This window comes from Gadus morhua, chromosome 8 (assembly GCF_902167405.1).
Source record: "Gadus morhua chromosome 8, gadMor3.0, whole genome shotgun sequence".
NCBI classification, from domain to species: Eukaryota; Metazoa; Chordata; class Actinopteri; order Gadiformes; family Gadidae; genus Gadus; species Gadus morhua.
In genome coordinates, this window is record NC_044055.1 from 10,887,426 (window position 1) to 10,910,227 (window position 22,802).

The 22,802-nt window shown below is 46.5% G+C and overlaps 3 protein-coding genes across 4 annotated transcripts in view; all 3 read right to left on the reverse strand.

The window, feature by feature from the left end:
- LOC115548543 (rho GTPase-activating protein 29) overlaps nucleotides 1-3,925 on the reverse strand; it is a 34,463-nt gene extending 30,538 nt beyond the window's left edge. The window contains exons 1-2 of one of the 2 annotated variants that reach the window (XM_030363267.1): nucleotides 3,725-3,925; nucleotides 2,941-3,314 (exon numbers count right to left, since the gene is read on the reverse strand). In XM_030363267.1, the coding sequence (XP_030219127.1) occupies nucleotides 2,941-3,223 (283 nt within the window). In that variant the 5' untranslated portion in view covers nucleotides 3,224-3,314; nucleotides 3,725-3,925. The remainder of the gene's footprint in view (nucleotides 1-2,940; nucleotides 3,315-3,724) is intronic. The other variant, XM_030363268.1, reaches the window with a different exon arrangement.
- Nucleotides 3,926-4,669: 744 nt separating this feature from the next.
- On the reverse strand, nucleotides 4,670-19,431 carry LOC115548544 (activin receptor type-2B). Its single transcript, XM_030363270.1, has 11 exons — nucleotides 18,705-19,431; nucleotides 16,153-16,360; nucleotides 15,103-15,218; nucleotides 13,599-13,750; nucleotides 13,251-13,394; nucleotides 12,977-13,120; nucleotides 12,335-12,483; nucleotides 11,716-11,830; nucleotides 10,656-10,794; nucleotides 9,714-9,844; nucleotides 4,670-8,256 (listed from the first exon to the last, which is right to left on the reverse strand). Exons 1-11 carry the CDS (start codon nucleotides 18,754-18,756, stop codon nucleotides 8,062-8,064), a joined length of 1,545 nt encoding a protein of 514 aa, XP_030219130.1. The 5' UTR covers nucleotides 18,757-19,431; the 3' UTR covers nucleotides 4,670-8,061.
- A 1,466-nt stretch (nucleotides 19,432-20,897) lies between these two features.
- Nucleotides 20,898-22,739, reverse strand: LOC115549146 (gamma-crystallin N-A). The gene is made up of 4 exons (XM_030364164.1): nucleotides 22,637-22,739; nucleotides 21,979-22,227; nucleotides 21,643-21,788; nucleotides 20,898-21,172 (listed from the first exon to the last, which is right to left on the reverse strand). The coding sequence occupies exons 1-4, from the start codon at nucleotides 22,655-22,657 to the stop codon at nucleotides 21,037-21,039; spliced, it is 552 nt and encodes a 183-aa protein (XP_030220024.1). The 5' UTR covers nucleotides 22,658-22,739; the 3' UTR covers nucleotides 20,898-21,036.
- Between the last annotated feature and the right edge of the window lie 63 nt (nucleotides 22,740-22,802).

Consider the following 22,802-nt stretch of genomic DNA (forward strand, 5'->3'; position numbering starts at 1 on the left):
GATCGCACAACATTACACCGCGGCCAAGTATGCAGCAGAGAGGACCCCCACCCTCGTCTGCCTTCCTTTTCATTAGTTCCATTCCCATGTGATACAAAAGCAGCAGACTGGTCCAAAAAAGTACCACACTGAGTAACCTTTAAGTACACAATTTTCTCCAGCGAATTTAGTACCAAATGTATACTTTTTTAAGGTTTTCCGCATGTGGGGATTCAATACAAGTCGGCCTTGCATGTACACATTCCCTTTAGTTTTTTCATGTTATTAAAGAGGTTTGGTTTGCTATAGAGGGTAGACAAATTTGTGAAGGGTTGGACATTGGTCGTGATCTTAAACAGCATATTTCTGAATTAAGCATTTCTTCAGATTTGCCGTCTTTAAAGAAATACATAGATCAAGTCTGGCTCAGGTAATTGTCCTAGACCCAAAGAGAGAACATAGCTGTCTGTGTGTGGGATTCTCTTTCTTGACCATGTGACATGCCTAGGCTTCAGACCATTACAAACAAGATGTTAATCTAGTCCACTTAGGGATGTACACACACACACACACACACACACACACACACACACACACACACACACACACACACACACACACACACACACACACACACACACACACACACACACACACACACACACACACACACACACACACACAATCATCATTTGGATTCCCTAGTCACAGGACAATGTTGGGTTCCGAAATAATAATCAGCATCTTGAACGACGCTGAAGTTGGCATCCGATTCGCAGCATCCGATTCGGCTTGAAAACCACTTAGAATCTTCAAATCAGTCCTGATTGAAAACCACTACACCTAGACTCTTCAAATTTGGACTACATTATCACAGTGAGGCTATACATTATGTAAAACATAGTTTCAGATTTGTGAAACCTTTACCCTATTTGTGAAAATGCAATACAGGCTTATTTGAATGCTTTTTTAGGGGTCCAGACCGCATTGCATTTTCACAAATAGGTTAAAGGTTTCACAAATCTGAAACTATGTTTTACATAATGTATAGCCTCACTGTGATAATTTAGTCCAGATTTGAATAGTCTAGGTGTAGTGGTTTTTAATCAGGATCAGTTCTAATGCGGTCTGGACCCCTAAAAAGCATTAAAATGTGCCTAAATTGCATTTTCACAAATAGGGTAAAGGTTTCACAAATCTGAAACTATGTTTTACATAATGTATAGCCTCACTGTGTTAATTTAGTCTAGATTTGAAGAGTCTAGGTATAGTGGTTTCAATCAGGACCGATTTAAAGTGTACCAGCTGCTGAATCGGATGCTGCGAATCGGATGCCAACTTCAGCGTCGTGCATCTTGAGAGTAATAATATTAGTCTGTACCAAGGAAATTGTGATTAGAAAAAAAAAAATGAAATGTCTTGTTTCTTTCCAAACAAAAAAGTTTTAGGTTAGGCAAGACTGACATTTAATCTCTATGAAAGGTTACAAGTGTCTTTAACACTTTGTTACAATGCAGACTCTCGAATACCAGTTTAAATCTCGTAATTTCTTTGCTTTTCTGTGTTTTTTGCGGCTTTTACAGGCTTGTAAAGTTTGAAACATGATGAAAGGCTGTCTGGAAAGAGGTCACAAAACAGATGAGATGCCACGGAACACAAATGCAAGATTCACATAACCATCACGCCATGCTTTGCAAGCATCGTGTGACCTCTAAAATACATGACCTGACATCAATGTATAATAATAAATACAAAGCAGGCCTTACTTTACTTAAAACAAATCTGCTCGATTAAATGAGCAGCATTTACGTCCCCTTGAGTGTTCCCCAAAGGCATACATCAGTTCAGGATGTTCCTGGCCTTGACCCACATCTCCCTTAACGTCCGTTGCCTGTGGTTATGATCTGGAACACCTGGTTCGGGGCCTCGACTTCACAACTTTAAATAGGGGGCTGTGCAAACAACCAGAGGCACAGCAGCCTACAACAATTACGCAAACCCTTCCATTCCCGATTACCGGCAGAGACAAGTGTCAGCGCAAATCGGAGCGAGGTGAAAGAAACAGGAGAAAATATCGGAAAAGAGTTGAACAGGTGTACTTTGGGTCAATTAGGGGGAAGGATATATATATGAGAGAGAGAGAGAGAGAGAGAGAGAGAGAGAGAGAGAGAGAGAGAGAGAGAGAGAGAGAGAGAGAGAGAGAGAGATTCTTATCCCCACCTGCCAAATAAGTCAACGTTAGGGGATGTGGGTGGGAGGGAGGAGAATATCCCGAATGCTTCTGTGATGTGTGGGAGCAGTGCTCAGCAAGGCAGGGGCCAAGGCTACCTCCCTCCAATAGGCCTGACTCCTCCAGCCAGAGGAATGGAACAACAAGACACTCCCGTCCCCCATGTGTGTGTGTGTGTGTGTGTGTGTGTGTGTGTGTGTGTGTGTGTGTGTGTGTGTGTGTGTGTGTGTGTGTGTGTGTGTGTGTGTGTGTGTGTGTGTGTTAATTTATATTTATTCCGTCTTCATCTACGTGTGACGCCGGGCTTCATATGATTCAATTGATCAACATCCTCAGGTGATTATGTAGGGTGAAATGCATTCCAGACAATGCACACTTTAAAAAACTATTTATGGTGTGTATTGTTGCATTATTGTGCTATAATTATGCCAACTTCCAATCATGCTTGTCATGTTGCCTTTCAATTTACTCAAGTTCTCAACTTCAAAGACTGCACATAGGCTCCTGAGTGACATGGATATAAACATGATGATACAATAGCTTTGAATCCTGAGCCACATTGCAATTAAAAAGCCTTACAACACTAATATTAACTAACAGGTAACCTTTTCGGACTTTCACATCCAGCCATTAGGTATAATTTGCAGAGGTAAAAATGTCCCCCACACCCCACAAACAAATATCAATCTTCCATTTCCAACACATTAGATTTCCATTTGTTTTGAACTGACCTTTAGATTGGAAGGCCTTCTTCAGGTTGAGCAACACGTCGGCGAACGTCCGTACATCATTTACCAGCTGCATCACATAGTCCGGGTCAACCCCCGGGGCGCCCACTATGTGGGACTCGAGCCCAATACTGTTCAGAGGGTTGTTGTTCTTGGACGCACGACCCATATCCCAGGTCTTGGTGGATCCCGCCGACAGAAAACCCGTGCTAGGGTTGGAGAGGTGTCGAGGCAGCCCCTGGGTCCGCTTCACTGCTCCACCGCCACTACTGCTCTTCCGTAACATTCCAGCGGCCAGGGCTGCAGCAGCCTCCCCCGGGCAGGGCCACTCCAAGCCAGCTAGCCCCTCCGATCACGTTGCACCGGTCCCTGGATGGCTTAAACAGAGAAGAGTCGGTGTGTGTGTGTGGGAGGGAAGGAGAACAGTGAGTAATGATCAAGACAGCACCTAAAACATCTGAAACGTAAATGGCCCAGCGGAGCCTCATAGACATACAGCGATCCCTATAGTCTATAATCCACCAGCGAGAGGGAAGTTTAAATAGTCTGCCGCAAATGTATTTACAGAACACCACGGCGTGGATCCGATTGTTATTGACGAGTAAGGACACATGATCTAAGTGATATAGTCGTTAGGTGTGCCATAGGTGGTTCGGTGTACGATCAAACGGATGCTGTGAACCCGCTCTGCTGCTCCGCCACAGGGTCGTCCGCTGCCTGGTTGGCAACCACTTTTGTGCGAGTGCTTTTCTCGAGCAAAGAAAAAACATATAAATATAAAACTCACCTGGCCGGCAGTTAAGTGACATAGTCACGCAATTCTCAGAAGAACATCGCTTTGTATATATCCGTTTGAAAACCAAGTCTTTTGGTATTTTTTTGGGGGGGGAGAGTAGCCTCTCCGAGAACAGTGAGTCGCAGTACAGATGAGGCTCTGTTGGCGGCTCCCAGCCTCAACTCAATTGGTGTTTACTCGGCCGTGCGTCACGTGACTCCCCACACGCGTCCTGAGTGGCTGCCTCCCCCACACACCAGAGGAGGCGCGCGCTGTTGCTTCCCCTAGAGATGGCTTCGATTCTGCGCGTGTGATTCATTCGTGATGATTCAGTTTTAAAACCCATAACCATAGCCAAAATTATGCCAATCATCGACATGTTTTTCCATCTGCGTAATTGCATCTATTTAGTGCCAATTTGTTTTTTAGTACAAAGGCGATTTATCTTAGAAGGCAAATTACTGCGTCGAATTTGTTCAGAGCAAAGGGCTGGGTATTTTTTACACTGCTGCGTTTTTTATTTTGATGAATACATGCCAAATTAAGACTTTTTTACATCAAATGTAAATTGACCTCAAATTTTCAAATTAAACAAACAAACGGCTAATCCCACCGCTGCCACCTAGTGTGCACATAGAGTTATTTCTCTTTTAAGATAGCACGATGCTTCAAAACCACAAGCCATTGGAGCTTTGATTACACAGTAAAATGTAAGGAAAATAACACGCCTACTCTACCTTATTTTTCTATATTGTATTGTCAGTTTAATATGCATTGCATTTATATAAAGCATTTATACATCCTTTATTGGTATTTGGGAAAACATGCAATTTAGAGGAATGCAATTGTTTTGTATCCTATTGTTTATAAATTATTAAAGTGGCCTAAATTTCAATAAATGTGCTCGGCTACGAGATTAAATTAAACTGAATGCCAGTAAAAAAGAGAACCTCACAGTACAGTTAATCATTCTTTATTTTAATATACAAAAAGATGGATGTACTCTCTAGTTTATATTTCTAAATGTTTTAGCTCACAGTTAACATTCACACCGTTTAGTGGAACTGACACACGCACACAGAGACACACAATTTAAACACTCCATCCATTCACACCACAATAGAAGTGAACAACATATTTACTGTAAATTGATCATTTTCACAGGATTCAAACATGAAAAAGGAAGAATCCTTTTACATTTGTCAAGTAACTATATACATATATGTTTTGAAGATGAGTCTCCGTGTTAGTGTTGCAAATGAGCGAACGCATGAGGTAAGTGGTTTCGTGTTCACAAGGAGCCTGGTAGTAGAGACAGCATAAGGAGGGTGTGTGTGTGTGTGTGTGTGTGTGTGTGTGTGTGTGTGTGTGTGTGTGTGTGTGTGTGTGTGTGTGTGTGTGTGTGTGTGTGTGTGTGTGTGTGTGTGTGTGTGTGTGTGTGTCCTGGCACGCCGGGCTCAGGTAGAACTCTACAGCAGTTTGTCCATTTACACATGGCTAATGTGTGGTGATATCACTTTATACATACATTTACATATAAAAATCTGAGTATGTGCCAGGTTGTATGATACATTTCCATTGATTCCCCACAGCCCCGCCCCTGTCCCTCAGGGGGGAGAAATTCACAGCTGAGTAGAGTATTTCTTTCACGTCCGGATCTATGATACGACTATTGCTGTACAATAAATATTGCTGGGGCCCGCCTGACCCACTGTTACCAGGTCCAGTGGTGTGTTGCGTCATTGGTAGCTGTCCGCGTCAATCACAACCCGTGTTGGTGTGGGCGGGGCCTACGGTTTCGGGGACAAATCACGGCAGCCCGTTGGGCTGTATATTAGCCCGTCTGCCTCGACGGCGACGACGCACGAGTCAGAGTGACCAGCGCTCCCAGTACCGGTACACAGACGGGGTAGTGGGTTGGTGGGGGGGGGCGGGGTGGGGAGGTCCAACTGTGTGCAGTCATGGCCTGACTAGACTATCACACAACAGCTTTAAAACATCACATCAGCAGGTTAATAGAAGAGGTAATACTGCGCAAACTGGCATTAAACAAAAAATTAAAGGATGGATGGGGGGGGGGTCCACCTTCTTGGTGTAGCCACTAACACTGTCAGCCAGGAGGCTTGCTTTGTTTTGTCAGGGGGGGGGGGGGGGGGGGGGGGGGGGGGTGTTGGTGGTTTGCCAATAGAGATGATGCAATTGTACCCAACACATTCGACTACACAGCTTCTAATTCAAAGGTTCTGTTTCCAATTGTAATAATAACAATAATTATAATAGGGGGGGGAAACCGCTTTCTCGAAAGATTCAATAGAAAATACATTGCAAAAAAAATATATATATACTGTATATTTCACAGGACTCCATGTGGAAGATGACTCTTAAATAAGTAGAGGGTAGAGATCCAAGAGAAGTCCCTTTTCCATTCATGTGAAAAGAAAGTAATGCCCCAATACTGTATTAAGAAACAAAATATATATAAATATATATAGATACATGTATATATCTATATATATAAATCAGTGTTCGGCTTGTGTATACAGGTCTATGTACAAGAATCTGTCTCTTCAGGGTCGTTTTTTAGGGTCTGTACAGCGATCACACCGTGTCAACAACTGGTCTGGCTCTGTTCAAGAGAAGGAGGGGGGATGAAAGAAATAAAAAATAAACAAAATCTCCTGAGGCCTGACCGACCGGCAATAAAATATTGACTACTAAACACGATAATACATTAACAACAAACGCCAAGAGAAACATGTAGAAAAAGCCTGAGGTACTTGTCAGAATATCTGAGGTCAGTTTGGAGATGTAAGCAGCATGAGAGCTTACCCAATTGAAGAATAAAAACCTAAAATAATACTAATCATAAAAAGACTATCCGCCTCACGTAATACCATGGGGAGTTCACCACACGTTAAGCCGCACGTTAACGAAATCGGTCAATCCTTGAGTATCGTGGAATAGTCACAGCAGCACAACAAGACATTCAATGTTATGGTAACTGGTGTTATTGTTACAACTATGGCATTGCATTTGAGACCAGGAGAGCTTGTGTGCGCTCTCCTTGCATGGTGTACAGTGACTGAGGTATCTGGGACCCACTACTGTCCAACATTAGTCTGTTGTTTCGTCTTTGAACAAAACTAAAAAGTGAATATAAAACAAAACAGACATGTTGCCTTTTTTTAAGTAGGGCGCTGGTGATGATAAGCCCGAACTTACAAAGACAAACGCTTCTACTTTTAGAAAAACTCGTGTCACATTATCGATACACACAGACACAAAACGTGAACATCCATTTAAAAAAAGAAAAAAAAGAATGCATCATTGCAACGCCATAAGGCATCCATTGAAGCCGTGGCAACCTAGTAACTGCATTTCTAAAGCGAAAAAAAATCTAAAAAGCTGGAATAGTGTCCATGAACGCTAGCAAGATAAGACAGCGTGGCTCTCAAATCATAGTTCCAAAGTAGGCCTACTGAATACCTGAGAGGTAGTTTTGCAAGGACAGACAGTTGTCCCTTCAAAAAAAAAAAATCAGTCAAAAATAAAAGTCCCAACGTCCAAAAAAAAAAACACTTAGTCCCTACGCATTCCCATAGCCATCCATCCCTCTTTCATCGTTGTTTTGTACCAATCAAGGGAGCACACATTGAGATAAAAACGAGAGGCCACGACCCCCTGAGGAAGATGAGATGTCCTAACAGTCTGAACGCTAACAGTCTCGAACCCCACGGGTTTAAAGGAGGGTCCAATGAGGCGTGTCGTGAGGATTTGGAGCACACGTTTCCATTTCTTTTTGGCTGTACCATAGTGACCGGTGGTAGGTAGAGAGGGAGGCAGAGGGGGGGGGAATAAAAACCAGCCGACGTCACCAAAGAAAGGGGTATTACAAACCAGTGAACCAAAAAAAAAAAAATAGCAGTACATGAGGTAATGACATCAAGGTGAGTTTTGACACATTGGAGGTTGGTGGGGGGGGCGAGCTTTAGAGAGGATGAGCTCGACGCCCCCACTCCCAACCCTACAGCAGACGGATGTGTTGCTTAAGATCAACTTAGTAAAACACACAGGCCATGTGGGAAAAAAAAAAAGTCACGAGGAACCGATACAGGAGATAAAAATAGCAGCGGTGCTCAAGTGGTGATGGATCTCCTCCATCTTCCTCACACTCTCGCTCTTTGTCTTGTTGTTTCAGTATTGACAAGAAGGTCCATCTTGGGGTGCGGGATTTCGGGGGGGAGAAACCAAACCGACAAACGAACGGCAAAAGAAAAAACTTTAAGAAGACTTAAAAACCCTCTTTAAAGGGCGAGTCTGTTGCGTTTTGCGGGGGTGCGTGATGAGGTTCAGGTGCTGGACTCTTTGGGAGGTAGGTCCTCGTTGGTGAGCGACGTCACTATGGAGACGGGCCGGTCGGAGGTGGTCCCGCTGATGGTCCTGGAGATCTGGCCGATCCGCTCCTCCACGCAGCCGGCCGACAGCCGCGCCTCCGCATCGTGGTCCCAGCACTCCTCGATGGTCTCGCACATCAGGCTCAGGCCCTGCAGGTCATGGGGAGAGAGAGAGAGAGTGAGTGAGTCAGAGAGAGTGAGAGTGAGTCAGAGAGAGTCAGAGAGAGTGAGAGTGAGTCAGAGAGAGTGAGAGTCAGAGAGAGTGAGAGTCAGAGGCAGAGAGAGTGAGAGTCAGAGAGAGTGAGAGTGAGAGTCAGAGAGAGTGAGAGTCAGAGCCAGAGTGAGAGTCAGAGCCAGAGTGAGAGTCAGAGCCAGAGTGAGAGTCAGAGCGTGAGAGCGTGAGAGTCAGAGCCAGAGTGAGAGTCAGAGTCAGAGAGAGTGAGTCAGAGCGAGTCAGAGTCAGAGAGAGTGAGTCAGAGAGAGTGAGTCAGAGAGAGTGAGTCAGAGAGAGTGAGTCAGAGAGTGAGTGAGTCAGAGAGAGTGAGTGAGTCAGAGAGAGTGAGTGAGTCAGAGAGAGTGAGTGAGTCAGAGAGAGTGAGTGAGTGAGTGAGTGAGTCAGAGAGAGTGAGTGAGTGAGTGAGAGTCAGAGAGAGTGAGTGAGTGAGTGAGTGAGTGAGTGAGAGTCAGAGAGAGTGAGTGAGTGAGAGTCAGAGAGAGTGAGAGAGTGAGAGAGTGAGAGAGTGAGAGAGTGAGTGAGTGAGTGAGTGAGTGAGTGAGTGAGTGAGTGAGTGAGTGAGTGAGTGAGTGAGTGAGAGAGTGAGAGAGTGAGAGAGTGAGAGAGTGAGTGAGTGAGTGAGTGAGTGAGTGAGTGAGTGAGTGAGTGAGTGAGTGAGAGAGTGAGAGAGTTAGGACCATTATTTATTTTATGCTGCAAACTAATCTGCTCCATGTGACTTGATTTGTGATTATATTTTAAACCTTTTTTGTAGACGTGATAGAAAGCTAATACGTAGTCGGTTCATGTTATAAACATGTAAACTTCCACTGACAATGGACAAACAATACACGACTTTAAAAACTTGGCTGTGCATCCATGCAGGTACAACAGAGAATCCCAACATAGTTCAGACAATTTAAGCCTTATCTCTTCTGAAAGCCTTCTAGATAATCACTCCTAGGTGACCCTGTGAGAGACTAGTGCTTTCTACAAGGGAACCGGCATTGGAAGACTAATTGAGCCGGCAGATCCAGCTGGGTCTCTACCCTGCCACTCTGCCCCCACCAGTTAAATGAAACGGGCGGGTGGTTGGTTGCAATTCACAGAAAATATTCATCCCAGTAGAATCCAAAAGGTAACAAGAGGCATTGCCAAGTCCGACACAATAATCTTCTTTGATTGCACAGGATCGACGCAAAAAACATAAACACATTTCCCAAAGTGGCCAATTCTTCCCCACAGCACTTTTAGTGTTAACGGGAACCACCGTGGGATTACGTCACCAGCCTTTGTACCGATGCCCACACAAAAGTCAATGAGGAGACACGCGCAGTGTAGTGGCATCCCGGTCATTAAAAGCCATTCTTCTGGACGGGGGCGGGTTACTCACCGGATGTTTGAGCCAGTAGTCCTTGAGTGCCGGGCGCATTTTCTTGTGCACGACCACATCCTGCAGGTCCTCCAGGGAGGGATGCTGGCCGATCTCCTCCTCGAAGGGCAGCATGTACTCGCCCACGGTGCCTGTTGGGAGGGACCGGAGGAGGGCGGACACGCGTCAGCGCACAGAAGGGTCAGCAGACGTGGTAAAATAGACAACACAAACGTCCCACGAACAGCACAATCGTTTCCCGTCGAAACTTGTGACCCCTTTATTGGAGAATGGCCACCGAGATGACGCGTCTTATGTCCTGTGGCTCCATACAGGTGAAGACCACGTTCATGAGAGCGGCGTCACTGGACCTGATCCACGTTGTGGTTGATGTGGACATTGTGATAAATCCATATGTGTGGAACTTTTCAATCATACACATAACCATAAGCACAAAAGGTTGAAGTAGTCTTGCGCATCCCGTTTATGAGACAGTTTTATTGAAAAGCCCTCGAGAGTTTTGTAGTTTCTTGTAATCCCAAAAATGTAACCCCTGAAACCTGATTAAAAATCCCAATTAAATAAACAAAGTACGAAAGTGGGAGAGGCACATTAAAGGCGAACAATGTGACCCATCAAGAAGAACGTAGGTGTGGGGGAATATTGGTCGCCCTTTGGGTGTGCAGTAACGGACGTGCTAGATGGTTTCTTACACAACCTTCTAGGTAGTTTTCCTTGGCAACTGTTTGGATAGGGGCAGGTACTAAAGTACAGGTAAAAAACACTTGGCAGGTGATTGGATGAGCCATCGGCCTATCGCCGTCGATCATGCAGTCGCTCGTACGATCCTGATTAGCCGACAGCGCAGGACTCGAAGCCTAGCCAGACGGATTCTCGCGTGATCCAACGGGACCCTGCGGGATCCAGCGGTCCCGCGAGGGCGAGGGCGAGCTCGGCACTCACCGTCGTTCTCCGTGCAGCGGGACACGAGTTCCCAGAGCACCAGGCCCACGGCGTACATGTCTATCCTCAGGAACGAGTCACGCTGGAAGTTAATGGCCCCCTCCAGGACCTCCGGGGCCATGTAGCGCCGGGTTCCAACCTGGGGGGAGGGCAGCGGGTTAACTTAATGTACTTGCAAGGTGGACCGGGTAAACCCGCTCATTCTGCTGGCGGTATGAATTGGCCCTGCAGAAGGCTATGGAGAAGACCAATACATTTCTTTCTAGTTTCGATACGTTTTTACGGGAGCCAATCACCAAGCGTGCTTTTTCCCCCCCTGGCGCGCTTTAGGCTGGTTTAACACAATGACGAAAGGGAAGCGACGGCAAGCAGCCAATTGCGTACAGAGTCATTTGAACCAGGCCCGTTGATCACGCCTCTGGTGCTGAAGAAAATGACAGCGGCTTCCCCAGACCAACGTGCAACCCTCGATTGAACTTGGTCTGGCAATAGCCAGGCTACTTGCACGGACTACCAGACTCACAAACTGTTTTTATCCCCAGCCCATCAGGCTTCTCAACCAGCAACCTTAAACACTGACATCTGAACATTCGAGTATGCTCTGTCACTTTGCAGCCCTACGCTTTATAATACATGCCAGTGCTATATTTTGCTTTACTAGGCAGTTGTCGCTTGCCTTGCCCTAAGAATTTCACAGCCCAGTATGACTCACATGTGAAACACATACAATGTGCCGCACTGATGATTGCTTTTCATGCGTTACAAACATAAACAATGACTTCGGTGAGAAAGGTAGGATAAGCACAGGACTGAACACAGGAAATGAACAAGCCCAAACAAGGAGTATGTACTAACATATCCATTTCCCGTTCATTACTACAATTTTACTATTAACCACAGAGTAATGCAACTGAAAGTGACTCATTTGTGGATTTCGTCACAGCAAATTTCCAATACAAATACTCCTGCTCATATCCTATGGTGTGTGAGCAGTTAAAAAAAAAGGGGAAAAATACAATCTACCAGCCAATCTGAATGTCTGGCAGTGTGGACGTCATACCTGGCCATGGGTGTCGCCTGGAGGTTTGCCAGGCTCAAACCGCACCGCCAGACCAAAGTCTCCGATGATGGCGGTCAGGTCGTCTCGAAGCATCACGTTCTTACTCTTGAAGTCCCTGCGGAGGCGAGAGTTCGAAACACAAATCCTCAGAGAGGAGCCTTCTGTCTCTTATAATCTTAAAGGCGACTTTAGCCCAATGATTAAAGCTACATTACTTCGAGGTACGAGTGGGCACACTAAAGGATGTTAGGTAGTTCAAGGGAGATCTTATTTCTAGATAAAGGGTTGTTTTTTCTTAGAATCAGGTTTATTTTCGCTGAGCTTTCACAGAATAAAAAAGGAATTTGACTTGGTAAAAACAGATGGCTAGTCTTGTCAGGGACCTATTGAATAAGTCAAAGGAAATTAAAGGATAGGGCATTCATAATGATATCTATGACAATGAAAAGACGACAGACATTCTCCAGTAAAAAGTGCTCTCATGGTGGAGAGGGGGGTGGGATGGTGGGTGTGCGTCTCCTTTCTATGTCAGCTACCAGTCCTTGGGGGGGGGGGGGGGGGGGGGATCAGGCTAATGGCTTCTACAACGCCCGACCAGATGGGCAGCAGGAGCCCTCACCTGTGGGCGATGGTGGGCTTGGGTCCTTCCCCCTTGTAGCTGGGGATGTCCTCGTGCAGGTAGGCCAGGCCACAGGCCATGCTTTCCGCTATGTGGCACATCTCGCTCCAGGTCACCACGTTTCCCTTCAGGTGGTCTGTCAACGAGCCCTACGCACACCAACACACAATCGTGGAGATTTTAAACTCATGGTCTGCAGAGCCACACGGACACTGTAGAGAAGTGAAGGTATTTTGAAATCAAATCGTTACGTGCATTCTGCAGACACCATTTAAACCACGTCATTTAAAACAATTTAAACAATCTTTACTTTTTTAACATGAAAAGGATCCGAGGCTCTGATTTAATAATGGAACCATGAAGTTTATAAGAACTGAATGATAATCTTCTTGTTGCTTGCACCTAAAAGCCGAATAATAGATAAAGTCTGGACAGCCTTTAGTCTCGATAGGTGCGATTTGGCCTTTACTTGGCAATATCAGAATAAACCCGATAACAATCTCTGGCATGGTTGGCCTCCAGAACTTCGAGTCGTGTTGCTTTTAACTTTAGCCTGAACCGAAGAAAGTTCGTCCAGAGAGCAGTAATCTAGCAGGCACTATGGGGGGCTAGTGGGGCCGGTGGAGTAGGGCGCGTGCTCACCCTTTCGTGGAACTCCATGATGAGCCACAACTCCGTCTCCAGGTTGCTGCCGTGCTTCTCGGCTGCGATGTAGCGCAGCAGGTTTTCGTGGCGCATGCCGGGCGTTAGGAAGATGTCCCGCTCGTTCTGCCACGACTGCTTGTCCTGTACGCCGAGCGACAGATGCACAGAAAACAGTGGGTAAGTCGCTGAAGGATATCGTCATTCCATCAACCAGTACCTATGACATCCTTTAGATAACACGACTCCTTTCCAAAGCTGCCCGGTCGCCCACCTGAATGGGGAAGATCTTCACCGCCACAGACTCGCTCATGAGCTGGGCCTTCCAGACACAGCCGAAGCGCCCCCTGGCTTTGATCTCCAGCAACTGCAGGGGCTTCAGCCCCACCATGGGAGAGGGGGGCGTGGGCCCAGGATCCTAAGGAAAGAGGGGAAAACTATTTACAAAAACTATCTTCCATACCTTTGAGTCATGATTCAGAGAGAACGTTGATCCGCACGTTTGAATAGTATCCTTTTGTACATTTAGCGATCCTTTTGTACATTTAGATTGTGATTTAAAGATCCAATATAAAAATCAGACTTTTATGCACTATTTCTGTTTTGGGCGGGTGACGCTCACCTCCCCCAGGTCTACGTGTCCGTAGGGCGGTTTGCGCTGGCGGTACATCCACAGGGCCAGGGCCAACGCCAGCGAGAGCACGCACAGCGGCAGCAGAGAGTACACCAGCACATTAAGCAGCGACGGCACCCTGGGGGGAAGCCGGATTTTCACTGGGGGGAGAGAGAGGGGGAGAGGGAGAGAGAGGGGGAGAGAGAGAGAGAGGTTAAAAGGGTTAACGGAGAGTGTCGACATATTGACACCCGGGGAGAGCGCTCAGACAGGGAGGGATGCGTTTGGTTTTTTGTAAAGGAAAAAAAGGAAAAGAAAAAAAAAAGGAGCGAGTTTCAACAGAATGAGGTGAGGCCAAGGACGGAGAAAGGTCGACCTTGCTCTTCAAAACAAATAAGCGGGGGGCTGGATACCAAATAAACAGATTTGTAATTGGAGTTGATGGCCTGGGTTAAACTCGAGCATTAAGGAATAGTTGGGTTTTATAAGTGAAGCACATACAAATCGCATCAGCGCGTCGCTCGGAGCGAGAAAGCGAAATGACTCGTTAATGGCACGCCATTATTTATAATTGAAAGCGGTCTGACAACTGAATCCTGCCTCGCGTATTCAAACTGTCACCACGGTGACAGGAACAGGCCCACGCACCAGCGGTCACGACACACACGTCGGGGTCCGAGGCACGGCTTCTAACTTCATTACCAGACACAGCGAAGAAAATGCAAAGTGGGTGAAAAAAATACGTCCAAAATATCCTCCATTTCCTCCACGTATTGCCTCATGGATGTGCATTTGACCAAGTGTGACACATCTCGTTACCCTCATTGCAATTACAAAGTGCCCTGTTGGTAACAGTTCGTGGCAGCTGTCTGCGAGTTGGTTTCCCCCTTCTGTGTAAACGTCAAGCAGCGCTCTGCGTTCTCCGGGTTCCCCCCCGCCCTGGGGGGGGGGGGGGGGGGCGGTTCAATTTGACTTTTTGCCAATGCCAGATGACATCAAAAGGCTTTAATGGTTTTCATGCAAACAAGACTACCAGGAATCAATCACTGCAGGAAGTATTGCCGTGCGCAGCTTGCCGTGGGATTCTTCGGTGTCATGGCTTTGGGCGGTTGCCCATCCACTCCCCCCCCCCCCCCCCACCATGACCTCCACCGCATATGGAACTGATACAAGCAGGGAAATGCTATACTAGACCCTGACACGCCAAATTGCCAGAGCCGATTATCCGGGATTCAGGCGGTTGGGGGAGTTTGATCACAAGCGGCACCTGAACACTAATTTGACGTTTCGCGAAATCGACAGGTGGCTCCGTGCGCGGGGTTTGTTTTGTCCCCCCCCGTGACAAAATGGGTTGCAGTGATAATTGGCAACGTGATAAAACTGGGCCTGGATCAGAGCAAAAACGCAGACTTCTCGCATCCAGCTCCTCTGCTTCCGATAAAAGAACAATGGGACCTATATTTTGCACTTTGGGTGACATTTCTCTTTTATCATATTTCCGTTTGCAGCTCACCTCGGTTGCCGCTGCCAATCATGTCGGGGAGGTGGGTGAACCTCTCATTACAGTAGTTGCCCTCGCAGCAGCAAAAGAAGACCTGGGGGTTCTCATCCATGGAAACACACTCTTGCCTGCGGGGGAGGGGGGGGGGGAGAGAGAGAGAGATAGAGAGAGATCCATTACTGCGCTCACAGACAAACACTTTCCTCAACAGCGCTGGAACACGAGAGTGCGTGTGATACCGGCTCGTTAGAAAAAGAGCAGCGAGAAAAAGGGAAACAATCAACTCCCGCTTTCGCAAATGGCCAAGTGGATTTAATTCATAAAAGCACGCTACCATTCCAGTCACCCAACAGCCCGTTCCGCAATTGGCCGCCTTTCTCTACAACACTTCAATACTTTCTGTTCCCACAAGGAGAATACAACCCTTCATCTCATGTGACAGGCCTGGAAGAGAGTGTTGGGGGTGGGGGGGGGAGCTCACTGCGGTGCATTACCAGCGTGTGTTCCGTACATATGCAGGCATTTTCCCCCCCCTTTCTTTGATCCTATTTACATTCCTTTCAAATGGACATTGTAAGACCAAGGTAAGTGATTTGGAGGTTGTGAGTTTGCTTTGAGTGATTATGGCAAGAGCTCCTTGACGGTCAATGGGATTGTTTTGCTTTTATTTCAATCTGCTTCATAAAGAAACCATCAATGAAAGAGGTTCATGTTCATTCATTCTATTTTTAAACAGGAATTTTTTTTCTTTTTTATATACGGCACGTTGACGCAACACAAGGGGGTTACGGCCCCGTTACGTCCTTGCCGGACCCTCTTTGCGTCCAGCGTAAGGGCCTGACCTGCGCCTCCCAAAAATTGTAACCTTCCGTCGAGGAGACGCAGCAGCAAGGGCTGTGATTGGTCCCCTCACTAAAACCCGACGCAGAACCAAAACAGGTTCACGACCGCGTTGAAGCGTCTGCCTGGTCCTTGCGTTGCATGACGTGGGACCATAATCAGCCCTTAAGAGGCCTGAATCCCCCGCGCCCGACCCCGGCCTAAACCCTGGCGAGCGCCGACCTGTCATAGCAGTTGAAGTCGTCAAGCCAGCATCCCTTCTTCACCAGCTTGATGGTGCCCGAGGAGTTGAGCCAGGACGCGTAGCAGTGCAGCCGCTTGTCCTTCTCGCCCTCGCACCGCTCAAAGCCGCTCTGGTTGGTGCGCTCCGTGCGCCAGTTGTCGTTGTAGTAAACGCACTCGCGGGTCTCCGCTTCGCCCAGGCTGTAACCTGAGAGAGAGAGACCAAGAGAAAGAAGGGAGAGGACAGAGAGAGAAGGGACAAGAGGGAGAGGGTGAGAGCGAGAGAGAAGGGACAGGAGAGAGAGAGAGAGAAGGGACAGGAGAGAGAGAGAAAAGAGTGGTGAGAGGAGAGAGAGCAAGAGAAGAGAGAGAGAGCGAAGGGACAGGAGAGAGGGAGAAGAAGGAGAGAGCAAGAGAGAAGAGAGGGAGCGAGGAAAGCGGGAGCGAGGAAGAGATCAGCACACACATGTTTAATTAATAAAACCACTGTTGTGTGGTCATGTGTGTTTATGTGAACTGGTGGACATATGGTGCCACAGGCTGAGCCTGGACACTTTGGGAAAATAAATGTCTCCCAAGCGTGGCGTCGATCATCATCTTGGCATCGAGCCAATTTGTTGGGCTCTGTCAAAAAAAAAACCCAAAAAAACAAAGATTCCTTCGGGCCAACACATTTGTTCTTGCATGGCGCCAGAGGGTGTAATCTCGTCGTTTGAGCGTAACAACTTAATGAAGAGAGAGACAGAAAAGAATAAGCCATTTAATTAGCTATAGGAGGACAATGGTGGCCTGGAAGCCCAGCACCAGTGTCAGGAGTTATGAGAACGCAGCGGCTCCCCCAGAGTGGGAAACACGGGGAAGAGGGATGCCAACGCGTTAAATGTGTCAAATGGAGTGCATTGTGTAATTCGGTGAATTATGTTGATGCGTTGTTTCACTCTGCTGAATTGGCAACGCCAGAGTTGCGATGTGTAATAGAGTATGTCCCTCTCCCAACCATGTGCCCCGTGCTATAGTAGTATTCGCTGATTTTATTTTATCCTGTGCCATCATTCAAGTGTCCGAGCAATTACCATGCAATTACTGGCTTGACGGGAATCCAAACGGACTAAAGGCTGTGGCTGACCTTCACCGTGGTCCTCTTGGACATTCACTCTTAATCTTTGTTCACGGGGGAAAAAACAGTTTCTGTCTCTTTAAATCCATGTATATAGGAGGTTGCCCATCCCCCACGTTTGCCCCTTTCAAGCCCCCCACCCCATCCCCCGCAACCATTACGCACACATATACGCCTGAGTGCGCGCGCACATGGTAGCTACACGCATAACACCGACGTGAGTTTTCATGGCGCGATGCCGACCTCCATACGTTTGTGAGAAGGTGCGTGAAGAGACAAGCATCTCTTCCGGGCGGATTATCAGAGAAGCGCTCTTCCTTAACCCGCACCAAAGAAACGGGGGAAACGCGCTCCGCGGATGTCTTACGCTCCATTGAGCCCGAGATGGCGTTTCTGATATCCCCCTAGTCACATGATCCGGGGGGACTTTTACTACTAGTCCTAGATCATTCCCGACACCCCTCCCCCCTGTCACTTTACCGAGGCTTATACCACAACACAGGCTGTGTATGGGCAGCTTGTTATACATTCTGCTTCTGATCCATACACCATAAAGCCATTGTGCTGGATTTATTTTTAGCTCACAGCACACGGGTGAATTTCTACAGAAAGACCACCAGAATGACAGCCATAACCGAACAACTTCCATTGAGGGGGCGTGCGAGTAGGTTTTCCCAACTCTCCCGGTAATAAAAAGTAAAATCAGAATAGCCTACGTTTGGGGAAAACGCACAATAAAAAAAAACTCCACTCATGTTCAATTCCACGAGGTACCAAATAACCGAGGCTCGGACCTGTGTTAATCTCAAACTCGATGTTGGATAATGTCCACGTCCTGGACGACACCGTAGATCCCTACATTTGAAATGTACAATTCATCAATTATGAATGACTAAACACGACGGTATTTGGAAATCGCCGACTTCGTGGCGTTACTACAAACAAGAACACAGGGCTGGGATGTAGGAGGCTATAGGGTTTCAAGATGTTGATGCAGCTGCTGCCATCTATTACAGCCACCGTTTTAAAAAAGACAGGGCGAAAGCAACAGTTCGGATAATAGTGTTTCGTTAGCCCAGTGGGCCAGGGGGATCATGCATGTTGATCGGTGTACGAGTTTAAAACTCAGGCAGCGTCCAAAACAGCAAGGGTAACAAATTCACGCTTTATGTAACGCAAACAAATACACGAGAGGGAGAGAGACAATGAATTTGGACAACATTAACACATAGTTAGATGACGGGGGCAATTAGTCAATAAAACACAGCGGTTAAAGTTTGAGCACACACGAACAAAAAAACAACCACACAATGTCCCCATTGTGAAACAGACCCGTGAAATAAAAACAGAGCGGCGGACATTGAAGTTTGTTCGGGGGTGGGGGGGTAAGGCTCGAAGCAATGAGACCATTTCAGCCGCAACAAAAGAAGCTTACCTGCACATAAAGTTCCCAGAAGAAGTGAACAAGTCAGCCATGAAAACGACATGTTATGTTTTAAATACACGACTCGGGTTTTTCTCTCTTTTTTCCGTCGCGAACATTAAAACTCGGGTGGTCCAAACATGAGTTACGCGGATAAAAAAAACGACCACAGGCCTCCACGGTCCTCCCGGTAGCCACAGAGCGTGTCAATAGCCGCGGTGCAACAATGTTGCAAGAAAAGACGGAGGCGAACGATTCGCAACGAGGGCAGCGACTCCCTCGATGTGTGCGCCGCTTCGCATCGGAATTACATCCACGTTCGGATGACGGTCTCTTTCACGATCTGCGACGAAACCCGACGGCGCTTCTTGAGGTGGTTTAGTTGGAATAGTAGCACCACTGCGTCGGCGTCGGGAGGTCGGTTGGGGTTTACATGCATGTTACTGATCTGTGTCCAAAATGGCTTCTAAATGGGGAATGGGCTGCAAACAGGGAAACCCGGATGTGTAAACACAAAGAGGGGAATTGAGGCAGCTGGAGTGACCTTACCACCACACCGGCGATGCATTCATGAAATGATCGCCTTATTTCGCTCTCACCATTCAATTGAATCGCAAGGAATAGGAGCATGTTTATGGAACTAGCGTTTTGATTGCGCCACAGAACTACTACTTTCACTAGTCAAAGTGGGCATTAAGCCACGTCTGGGATCCTGCAAATTCCGAACTGTTTTCATACACATTTCTATGGTGTGCGTGCGTTCGCGTGTAGCGTGTGTGTGTGTGTGTGTGTGTGTGTGTGTGTGTGTGTGTGTGTGTGTGTGTGTGTGTGTGTGTGTGTGTGTGTGTGTGTGTGTGTGTGTGTGAGAGAGCGAGAGAGAGAAAGCGTATAGACAATTTGAGAACTACTGACTATTTTTGTTATAGTAAGATGATAACATATAATATAATATGTTATCATCTTAATAAACTATATATATATATATAGTTCATTTTTTATATGACATATGTATTATTATATTATAAAATATTTAGCCTAGTTCCCTTTCCATTCAAAGAACCAGGCTGTTGTCATTAAGGAATATCATCCATGGTGGAGGAATATTTATCGCCATTAGGCCTTACTTCCAGAGTCTCTCGTGTCTAGACTAATGGAAAGTTGGTGACACAAGGCACACACACACACATGCGAAGCAAATGGCTGAGGAATAAGGTTAGCCAGGTAATCGCTCTTAAACTAGTACCGCGGAGTGTAACACAAGACAAAGCATTTCCTCATTATCTCTATCCTATATTGACCCTGTAATTCAATATAAGCCATGAGGGAAACAGTGCACGGACAGATGTGTTATTGTCATGACACATGGAGGAAAAATGATTGCATATGCAGGTCAAGGTTCAGCAGTCCAAGTAACAACGTGTGATTCTTAGACAATGGCAAATTATAAGTAATTGTAAGTAAGTAAGTAATTCGATAAACTTTCATTCTAATTATACCTAGGCTAGGCCTGTATATGGTAGGAAATGTGCTTCTCTTCTGAGCATACTAATTGGTTAGTTAACAGCAGATATAAAAGGCTGCTGAACTAAGGATTGCATCCTCATTACAACAGGATTGTTGTACAGGCTAACAACTTGTCTCACAGGAGGGAACCACGGTCAATGGTTCATTGGAAACACTTACAGTACCTCCTCTCTATGATCGTGTTTATATCTGCCTAAGTATACATACGCGCATCCACCTCGGGAAATGTTTCCTGTTTATGCGTGTGCGTGTTATTGCCATCCAAACACTCTGCTGTCATCATATTTCAAACCCCGGCTGAGCAGACCTCTTAGTAAAATAGATAAATGACACTAGATGGTAGCAGTGTTCTCCAGGGCGTGTTAAAACCCACCTGTGCAATACCTCACCCCCTCATTCTGCTTCTGAATTTATGAATTCTGTATGGAGAAATATACAGAAACAGAGCAAAGTTGTCTCCACTCATTTTTTACATATTGATGCCAAAAAGCTGGCAGAATGTTTTTGCTTCTTGATATTACCTTTGTTATTTAGATTTCCCTGTTGCATTCCATCTGTGTCACACATGTATCTGTACATCTATCCTGCTAGCCCATCTGCTTTTCTCACAAAAAAAATAGAAAAAAGAAATTGTAGCACTACTTTTTCCTAACCTTCATATTCCTTCATTTTTACAAAGCCTTGTGATACTCTCTTTTACATCGTTTATTATATCAAAGTATATACAACAGTATTGTATGGTCTAATTATGCTGGCAGAGGGTACCCGTGGGGCTATGCATTCCCCGGGGTCATCACCGCTCCTATAGTGGTTTGAGGGTTTAGAAGTTGTTGGCCACCCTGCGGATAGACTTGATGTTGGGGTTCTGGGCCTGCCACTGCATGTGGCTGCAGTAGTCTCCTCTCTCCACCACGTACATGCGGCCGCGGTAGTTGGGCTCTTCGTACAGCACCCAGCTGGTGAACAGGAGGGAGAGACAGCAGTGTTAAAACATGTACTCTTTTAAACCGTGTGACAAAAATATATAAATGGTGTTCTTGTTTTTGTATCTCTCTAATTCCTCCTGATTCTACTACTGTCCTGTACTTTCAGCTTTGACGCCACGAATTCCCCATCTGGGATTAATAAAGTATGTTATGTCTCATCTAAAGAGTGACCAAACACTGAAATTAAACCTCGGTCTTGGTCTCTCTGGGGAATAAAGGTTATTGCATTCTGTTTGCCTGAAAGAGATGCCACCTGGGCATCTCTTCCATATGACCAAGGACATCTCAAACCAAAACCTGGTGAAATAATTCAGCGTGAAGAAAATAACTAGAATATTGAAAAAGCATAGCCAGCCAGAGCACTCTAAAGAACGGACCCCCTCCCAGAACGAATGGTGCTATATGGGTGTCTAGTGGACTATTGCTGTGGGGACACGTACGCTCCGTCTCCGTAGGCCTTGAGGGAGTTGACGCAGTTCTTGACCATGCCCTGACCCTGCAGGAAGGGGCAGTCCTGGCACAGCTCCACGAATTGGCCAGCAAAGTTGGGCTCCTCAAACAGCTCGATCCTATAATGCTCTCCGTGCTGGGAAAAACAGGGGAAAACAAACGGTTCCATCAAGACGCCATTCACATCCATTTCATTTCCCCCACACACCTGTATGTTTGCGAAGCTGAAGGTTTGACACATCGAGCCATTCAAGGCGTCAGTGAGCGAATCGGGCGACGGCCATTAGGCCGAGGTCTCTCTGTGGACGGGCCCCCAGGGGCCTTACCATGCGGATGGGCCTGCAGGAGCCCAGGTGGTCGTTGTGGGCGTTCCAGCGCTGGAACTCGGGGTACTCGCCGCGCTCCAGGATGTACTGCTGGCCCTTGAAGTCGGGGTGGTCGTAGCACACGAAGGCGCCGCTCTCCACGCGGATGGAGTTCACCCTGTTCATGAAGCCGCGGTCCTGGAAGTTGTCACAGTCGCCAAAGACGTCCAGCTGTCTCCCGGTGAAACATTTCCCCTCGTAGAACACCACCTAGAGCGGGAGCGGTGGAGCAGGTTTAGTGTCAGGGATGGACAATGGCAGGATCAGATTGTAAAACCAGTCAAATCTGTTGTAGCGGGAGTTGGTTGATAGTCAGAGGGGTCGACTCCAGTTTAGGGGCTAGTTTATGTTTTTCTCTTGTTAGTTAGGATCGCTTTACAGTGAATGTCCAAATCTGAATTGATTAAAAAGTATTGACTTGTTGCTTGCTTTCTTGATCACTCTTTTTAAGTTGATAACTTTTTTGTTGTTGTTTGTTCCTGTTGTTTCATAAAAGAAAACCTCTGATTTGTTGGTCGGTGCAAAACCAAAATGCATTGTTGGTTTTGTTATTTTAGTGCCTTTCTATTTCAAGGGCCTTCACTATGATGGCTACTACATTCAATGTTGTGGTACTCACCTTTCCAGAGTACTGCGACATTTTGACTAGGTGTTATTCCAAACTTGACCCAGAGTTTACAAGTGGACTCATTTGGACCGCCTGATATATACAGGTCAATAGAGTGTGCGCAGATATCGCGAGTCCCATCGCACAAAAGGTTCAACAATGAAGGGTTTAGACATTG